Below are 8,722 nucleotides of genomic sequence, written 5' to 3'. Positions count from 1 at the left end.
GCAATGCTCTTGCATCTCCACTCAACGCCTCTGCACACACTTTCAACTTGGTAAGTAAAATAAATAGGCACAATTATCCCCACAGCGACCTAGTTAGGTCAATAAGTGTTTGTTCAAACCTTTCTTTCAGATCTGAACGATTACCTGCTTGATGAAAAACTTACTGATGACCTCCAAAATGCTGATGAGCTTGCTGAGCTGCAGAAAGAGAAGGCAGCACTACCAGCTAGGACATCCACGTCAAAAGTCAGGTGGAGAAAGAGAGACAGTGATGGGAATGTACTCTATGCAAGGCCAAGGTCACGCAGGAATCAGTCAGAAAAAGGTCAGCATTGTTTTTTTCATTCATGATATTTTCAAAAGTGTTTAGGCATTTAAAACTGAATATCAAGGGATACATTCAGTTCAAATGTTTGCACCTCGGATCTTAATTGAAATAGATAGCCTACATTAAGGTTACTACTACATACTAATACGGTACAACCTATAAAATAAGCTGATAAAAGTTCTTCATTGTGCCGGCTGGAACAATATTTTTTAGAAATCTTGTTATGGATGGGCAGTATAATCTCTTACAAGATGTCAACCTTGGTAAGGCTTTGTTTAAAATGGTTTATTTATTAGTTGTTAATAGCTCACTTATTTTTGAATTTGCTTTTACAACGAGCATTTGTGTTTGCTGCCATTGTCTATATATTGTTGGATATGCAGATAACCAACAGTAGTTGGATTTTGCAACTAAATGAACAGTTGTGAACCAGCCTAGGCACTAGCCATGGTGCAAGGATGACATTTTTAATGTTATCAATGTTGATGTGAGTTTTTTGTACAGCTGGTGATCACACGCCTAATCCTCCCTGCAACACTGCTGATCATGGCCCTAACTCTGCTTCAGAGACTGCTTCAAAGACCATCTCTGCTGGTATGTAATAATTTATATAACATTCAACATGAACTGTTAAAATAAAGTCTCCAGAAAAGTTTTATGGTAGTATAATTGTCCCTTAATTAAGAATTTCCTTTTGTATGGCTGTTTTTTTTGCAAATGAAACGATGAGCAAAACCATTGTGAAACTGTATTTTTTTTTAATTCTTATGTACTTTTACAATTTTTACAATTGTAACAGAATGTCTTGTGCAAGATCTACAGTACTCCTTGAGTGTCTCTGATGATGAGATACAAGAAGCTGCAGTTGACCAGGGAGCTCCTCTGGCTTCTGTGGATTGGAGCACTCGTAACGCTCTCTTTTTTGAGAGATGGAGGGCAAAGAGACCTTACCTTGTAAATAGCATGCTGGCACAGGGGAACGTGGAAACAAAAATCTGCAGTCAATGTGGGATCAACTGTGCAGCTGTCAGATGCAGAGACTGCTTACCATGTCCATTCCTCTGCGCTGAATGCATCAGCCGGCACAACAAAACCTACATCCTTCACAACCGGGATGCTATGTGTGCTGGTTTCTTTCAGCCATTGCCTCCAACCAGTTGCGTTGTGGATAATGCTGTTACACACTGTGGTAAGTTATGGACTTTTTTGTGAGAGTGTTTATTCTGTATGTCTAATTGTCGCTAAAGATGAATTATCCAAACCCATTTGTGTAATGTTTTTTAGTACGGCTTTTGCCTATTGAGATGCCTGTCCAAATCTGTCGCTGTCCACCAGAGGCATTGAGGGTCATCCAAGGAAAGGCAGTTGCTTTGGTCACAATAAATGGTAATTATGTGAAAGATTTCCTTTTGTCCAGTTAAAAAAAAAGATTCATATTCAACAGACACAATAATGTAATATCTTAAAGAAATGTGCACATCAGTGCCAAGTCACCAAGCTTTATATATGATGCATACAACATGGAATTCTAAGTTTGACAGTCATAACATTACAGTGGAGGTAAATGTTACTTTGTAGGACGGTATGATCTCAACATGCCAGAGCTAAGCTGCGAGGGATGCCAGGCTACTGGACTGCAGAAGTGGATGACCTTATACAAAGTGGCTACTGGCCCGCCACCCTCAATTTTGCGACAGTTTATGAGGAAGACTTATTTTTTACTTTTGAGAGCATGAAGATGGCATCACCTGGAATGTCCTGTCAGGCATTTCTACGAATGCTTGAGAAGCGGACTGTTCGCTTTGGCCGTGTCAGTATTTCTTTCTTTATTCTGCAGCATCCTACATTTTTTATGTTTTGATATTAGAAGTTCTTTTTCGAATTGTTTTGTGCTGTTTTTTTTTTAATAGACTGGAAAGCTCTCATCTGACAGCTTTCAGAAAAGCTTTTTTGAATGGGCTGCTGTTCAATATGAAGTTGATGCCATTTGCAAAGAGGAGCAATTTAGCTGTCCTGCCTGCACTCCAGCAATGCTTGCCGTCTCGGTTGACGGAAACCGCAAGCTTTATCGTTTCAAGAGTACAGCACGGTATTTACTTATTAGCACATGTGTATTAATGACCGGTAAAATTGACATTTATGTATTGTACAACCTTTTACTACACTATATCCTAAAATGTTAACTCTGTTGTTGTTTTTTAGATCAGAGGAGCGGCCGATCTTTGATGGTGTCTTCATTGCTAATGATGAAGATGTGACCAGATTTGTGGACCAAGTACACACCAAAACCAAACATGTAATTGCACTTCTATCTGAATATTTAAAGTCAATGACATAATAAGTCATAGTCTATCAATATTGTCATGTATTGTGATATCTACCTGTATACTTGAATTTAAAAAAAAAGCCATTAATGCTAATTTGTTTCTTGCCCACAAAATTATTTAGAATTGTTCTCTACAATGACTGTTGACAAGATCATTTGTCAATTATGATATTCTACAATGTAGGTCACTGGAAAAGGCATTTGTGGTGGGGAGTGGTTGGCAGCCCGAGAGACTTCCTGCAGATCTAGGAGTAAGGTGGATGAGGAAGGACTGGAGCTGGCAGTTTGCAGGCACGGTGTCTTGCTGTCTGCCCTTAATATGTTTAGGGGTGAAATATATGCATACCCCATGTTCTTACAGAACCAGCTTGCGCCCAAGCACGACATAACCTTCTTCTGTATGGATGTTGCATGTAAATACTGGCCCTACCTACAGAGAGTTTGTTTGGACTGTCCAGAGCTCCAGTCTCTTCAAAACATGAGGCCCTTCCTGTCGGTTTTGCATGCTAAAGCCCATGACTTCAAATGTGAGGTTGGTGTAGTGCACAATATTCTTATACAATGACATAAAATCCCCAAAAGTGATAAGAAATAACAATTATATACCACAGTAACACAGTAGTATTTCTGTGTTTGTGTATGTACAGAATGTTTTTTTTTTTTCTTGCATATTGTGTCAGTTTGAATTTTGATTAGGCTTTAGTTGAATTCAAGGGGCTTTTGGGACTTGCTGAATGTATTTGGTTGTTTTTACTGAATGCCCTTGATATTCAGTTTGTGTCCCTCTGTCCAGGTAAAATGGAGTGGAGCCAACCAAGATGGGGCTGGTTCGACATTAGGGGAGGAAGTAGAGCAGTGTAATGCGTTTCTCTCCAGAATAGCGGTCACTACACAAGCACATGTCAAAAGCAGGTACCATATAATTGTACCTTTTATTTATAGAAGAAATTACATTTAATTAAAAGGATATTCTTGCAGAACAAATCTCTGTGCCCTTGCAGGACGCAATGACATGCTTACACTCCTCTCCATGAGATGGAACCAGCAGAAGTTTCAAAACCTGGCAAATTCTCTTTCCCAAAGATACCATAAGGTAGATTAAAAGTGTGTAAAAACATTGTCATGGCTCAAGTTTCTGTGATATATACTGTACAGATTATAATTACCTAATTAATTTTAGACTTCTAGAGCTCTAAATGTCCAGTTGGGGGACCTGGAAACTCTGAAAGCCAAGCTTCAACTGCAAGAAAAAAACATGGAGGAATTTGTGCAAGATGTGAAAGACTGGGCAGATGGTGAGATAATTCTAAACATTGTCTGACATAAAGATTTAATCTTTTTTATATTGGTGCTGTGTTATTCACTTTTTGTTAGGAGAAACAAACCACCAAGACACGACACAGGCTTTGTGTCAGAAGATTGAGGCCCTCACATCAAGTATAAAAACAAGATCTCAACGCCTCTACAAAACAAATGGTATTTTAACATTTAAGTCTGAAATGTTTCCATAAGTCCATAAAGTTCTAAACGATAGTGTTGATTGTTGATTCAAGTATATTCTCCACATTACAATGAACTTTAATATTGATAGTGAATTTGCTGTAATTCCAACAACGTAATTTACATTATGTAATTAACAGATAGTGTTTTTTATTTTTCGTTTCACAGACAGCAACAAATGTCGACACAGAATTAGACGGAAAATAAGGCAAGAAAAGACCACTTTGCAGACCATGCTAGCCAAGTACAACAGCCTTGTAACACCCGAGCAAGCAGTTTGCATGGATCATATTCTGGACACAGAACATCCCTGGCCTTGGCAAATAACACAAGAAGGTACGCATAATATGTATTCTGTTCGTGCTATAGTATCTATAAAGTAAGGAATCACTGTCTGTGTCTGTTCTTTGCTTTTCTCAACAACCAACTCATCCCAATAACGAGGTGGTTATTGCTATGTCAAGTTATTTGGATGTGAAATGTTAAAGATTTCATTAAAAGACATTAACCTCTCCAAAATGGTGTTTGACTCTGGAAGCTGTGTGCCTGCAAGCGAGAAAGCATTTTTTTCTACAGGCACCACAGTAGTGCATGTGAGGGAGAGAAATGATCTCTGAAACTACATTGTTTGTGCAGTGGTCATTCTCATCTACACACGTATGTGTTACAGGCGCTGTTGATTTCAGCACAAAAAAGGAAGTCTTTGATAGGGTCATGGCAGTTCGAAGGCTTCAAGAGGAGAAGAAGATCCTTGTCAAAGAGATCAAGCAGCACTGGGATTCTCTGAAGTCCCATGCCAGAGTCTTGTCTGAGTGGTCTTTCCATCAGAGTGAAAACACCCAACAAGGTAAATGTGAACATCTATTTGAAATGTTTGTATCACGTTTCATAAAGTCATGTTTAATTTTTTTTGACTTGTTGCTTACCTGTATAGTGACACATTTTGTCCCTTTTTAAGGACATCTCACAGAGAATGCGAAGAAGGTGTCACTTGCCTCATCCGCAGAAGGCTGAGGCAAATGAAAGAGCTGCAAAGGCGTGCAAGAAAAGTCTACCTGCATGTCCTGTCTAACCCAGAAAATGACAATCAGTTTTTTTGCACTACAGATAGTTCAGATGAATTTGACTTTAGCTCGGAAAGTTCAGACTCCGATGTTGACGCTATGTAAATACTCTTCAAAAATACTAAAATACTACTACAATGTCATTGCACCTGATTTGATTACATTTTATCTTAAACCTACCCCAAATACCGCCAACAATCTAAGACTACAAATCACAGCACAAAGACTAAGCATAGCCTAGTGTTAAACAGTGGTGGAAGTATACATATCCTTTATTTCATTAAAAGTACTAATGCCACACTGTAAAAATACTCTTTTACAAGTAAAGGGAAACGAAAATGGTAGGCCAACAAACACGGAGTAAAGGAATAAAACAAAATCTGTGCTAAATGGAAGGTGGACATAATTAATGTTGGCTACTGATGTACAACCACATTGCACATTGTTATTTTATAATGAATAAACAAAATGTTAGGGCCAATTTGGGGTCAGTTGGACTACACTAACGTAGTGGAGTAAAAAGTAACATATTTTCTCTGAAATGTCGCGGAGTAGAAGTAGAAAGTGACATAAAAAGAAAAGACTCATAAAGTACAAGTTCCTCAACATCTCGAGTGAAGTACAGTACTGGAGTAAATTTACTTAGTTACATTCCACCACTGTTGTAATGTTTTAAACATGTAAATAATTATTTTTGAATGTACAGGCAAAACTCATTTTTTCCCTGTATTGTATGAATGTGTTCCCTTATGGAAATGTTTTGCATGATGTTTTTTTAATAAATTATGAACGAAACGTAACTTAAGTTTTGACTTTTTAATGTTTTATGCCATTATAACTTTGTTATACTGCTGAAAAGATTGAGGCGCTCTTCCTTCTTCTAACAATGGCCATAACTGTGCTTTTGAATTTGAGATGCAAAATGTGCAGATAGAGTGACAAATGAGTCTACAGTAAGTAACAATGTGACAGGCCGAAATGGCTTGGTGATAGGAGGTTTAAGAGATCACTGAATAAATTATTATAGAACAGTCTATTTATTTCTGAATAGATTACATTACAAATCAAAAGTTACATCCAGGACACTATGACATTATAGGTCCGGGCCCGCCCATTTTGACCCAGGCCTAAAGTGAGTAGTGAGTGATTTTCATTCTAGCAGTTCATCCAATAAGCAGCCACTGACAGTGTAGTGAGAGTGAAAGAGCCGCTGTGCAATTTGCTTCAGTCTGGCTACATATCCTTTCTTTTTTGTTGTTTTTAATTGTAAGAACAGTACAGGCCAAATGTTTTAACACACCTTGTCCTCCAATGAGTTTCCTTTATCTTCAGGACTATTTCCATTGTAGATTGTCACTGAAGGTATCAGAACTATGAATGAACACATGTGGAATTATGTACTTAATAAAAAGCGGAAATAAGTGAAAACATGTCTTATATTCTAGTTTCTTCAAAGTAGCCCCCCTTTGCTTTTTTGATAGCGCTGCAAACCCTTGCTGTTCTCTCAATGAGCTTCATGAGGTAGTCCCTGAAATGGTCCCCCCCCTATTAATGGAGTTGGGACCATCAGTTGTGTTGCACAGAAGTCAGGTTGATACACAGCCAACAGCCTATTGGACGACTGTTACAATTCATATCATGGCCAGAACCAATCAGCTAAGGGAAGAGAAACGAGTGGCCATCATTAATTTAAGAAATGAAGGGCAGTTGGTCCGGAAAATTGCAAAAACTTTGAATGTGTACCCAAGTGCAGTCGCAAAAACCATCAAGTGCTACAACGAAACTGGCTCACATGAGGACCGCCCCAGGAAAGAAAGACCAAGAGTCACCTCTGCTGCTGAGGATAAGTTCATCTGAGTCACCAGCCTCAGAAATCAAAAGTTAAAAGCAGCTCAGATTAGAGAGCAGATGATACCACACAGAGTTCTTCAGCAGACCAACAAGTGCAAAGCATCTGTGGGAACTCCTTCAAGACTTATAGAAGGGACTACACACACACACAGGACCAGCTGTTATGGAAGGAGCTACACACACAGGACCAGCTGTTATAGTAGGGCTACACACATAGGACCAGCTGTTATAGTAGGGGCTACACACACAGGACCAGCTGTTATAGTAGGGGCTACACACACAGGACCAGCTGTTATAGTAGGGGCTACACACACAGGACCAGCTGTTATAGTAGGGCTACACACACAGGACCAGCTGTTATAGTAGGGGCTACACACACAGGACCAGCTGTTATAGTAGGGGCTACACACACAGGACCAGCGTTATAGTAGGGGCTACACACATAGGACCACTGTATAGTAGGGCTACACACATAGGACCAGCTGTTATAGTAGGGGCTACACACATAGGACCAGCTGTTATAGTAGGGGCTACACACATAGGACCAGCTGTTATAGTAGGGGCTACACACATAGGACCAGCTGTTATAGTAGGGGCTACACACATAGGACCAGTTGTTATAGCATCCAAAATTCTACAATGCCAACTTCTACTTATGAGAAATATACCAATATGTTTAAAAACTACAACTCCCACTATAGCCCTACAACATGTTATAAAGCCAATGTACTTGTAGTTCTTTAGGGCTGGGTGGCTGGACTCGTTCGGCTCCTGTGTTTCTGCTGTCTGCCGTGAATGGGCTTCATTCCATTTCAGATTCCCGCCGGCAGGCCGCCGAGCAAACAATGCATGAGACAAATACATTAAACTGTATTTTATTATCTTTATTGTTCGAATCCTCAAATGCAACGTTAGCCAAAAACATCAATATTTTGAATATTATGTATTAGTATATTTTCTAGTCATCAAGCGGTACGTACTATGTCCCTTCCGAAGTACTTACCTAATTGTTAAAAAAAATATATATTACGGTTCATAACTTACTGCAACAAAACTGAGAAACGTGTTGTTGCTAGTGACAAAACCTCTGATTAAATATGTGAACATTGAAGCCATACTAGCGTTAAAGACCTGCTGATAGCTGTCCAATTCTCTGATATTCGGGATGTCGGCTTTTAATGCGCCCTGCTCCGCTTCTGTCTTACAGCATACCGTTATAATTTCACCGGTGATAAGACTGAATTGTTATTATTAAAATTAAGAAATGCATACCATGACAACATCGAAATAAATGTTGATAGATGTAGCGTTTTAAAAATAGCAATTAACAACAAAGCAATCCAGCTTCCATGGCAATAGCACCTGTGAATAAATGTTGATTGAAACATTGGTTATTGGGCTAAAATACTAATAATTGCAAATTTGTATACAGCTTCTCTGCTGCAGCCTGACTGGCAGAAAGAACCGTGCTGTTGCCACAAAAGATGCTTCATCTTGAAATACATTAGTTTAAAAAACGTGCAGATATTAAGAAAAAAACAGATAAACAGGCCTCTGTACACAAACAATATATTTAATTAAGTGTGCATTTCAAGAACTGCTGTGATACTGAGTTGCAGGATGAACTGGTCTTACCATCTGATCCAAAGGCCC

At 38.9% G+C, this 8,722-nt stretch overlaps 1 protein-coding gene and 2 long non-coding RNA genes across 3 annotated transcripts; all 3 read left to right on the top strand.

The window, feature by feature from the left end:
* The first annotated feature begins 206 nt into the window (after nt 1-206).
* Nucleotides 207-1,390, top strand: LOC116685601 (uncharacterized). The gene is made up of 3 exons (XR_004330991.1): nt 207-325; nt 833-922; nt 1,128-1,390. It is a non-coding gene; the product is annotated as an uncharacterized LOC116685601 (long non-coding RNA).
* Nucleotides 1,391-1,412: 22 nt separating this feature from the next.
* On the top strand, nt 1,413-1,953 carry LOC116685600 (uncharacterized). The gene is made up of 3 exons (XR_004330990.1): nt 1,413-1,517; nt 1,613-1,714; nt 1,907-1,953. It is a non-coding gene; the product is annotated as an uncharacterized LOC116685600 (long non-coding RNA).
* Nucleotides 1,954-3,553: 1,600 nt separating this feature from the next.
* Nucleotides 3,554-5,168, top strand: LOC116685599 (uncharacterized). Its single transcript, XM_032510588.1, has 7 exons — nt 3,554-3,566; nt 3,656-3,747; nt 3,835-3,949; nt 4,029-4,130; nt 4,323-4,490; nt 4,825-5,001; nt 5,113-5,168. Exons 1-7 carry the CDS (start codon nt 3,554-3,556, stop codon nt 5,166-5,168), a joined length of 723 nt encoding a protein of 240 aa, XP_032366479.1.
* Nucleotides 5,169-8,722: the final 3,554 nt, after the last annotated feature.

The sequence above is a fragment of the Etheostoma spectabile genome, unplaced genomic scaffold, assembly GCF_008692095.1.
Source record: "Etheostoma spectabile isolate EspeVRDwgs_2016 unplaced genomic scaffold, UIUC_Espe_1.0 scaffold00570080, whole genome shotgun sequence".
In the NCBI taxonomy this organism is placed as follows: domain Eukaryota; kingdom Metazoa; phylum Chordata; class Actinopteri; order Perciformes; family Percidae; genus Etheostoma; species Etheostoma spectabile.
This window is presented reverse-complemented; position numbering and strand designations above follow the sequence as displayed.

Excerpts from the sequence above, each read along its gene's own strand:
- LOC116685599 (XM_032510588.1), top strand. Across the intron at positions 3,950-4,028 it reads TGTGAAAGACTGGGCAGATG|GAGAAACAAACCACCAAGAC; the intron begins GTGAGATAATTC and ends ACTTTTTGTTAG. Across the intron at positions 4,131-4,322 it reads ACGCCTCTACAAAACAAATG|ACAGCAACAAATGTCGACAC; the intron begins GTATTTTAACAT and ends TTCGTTTCACAG.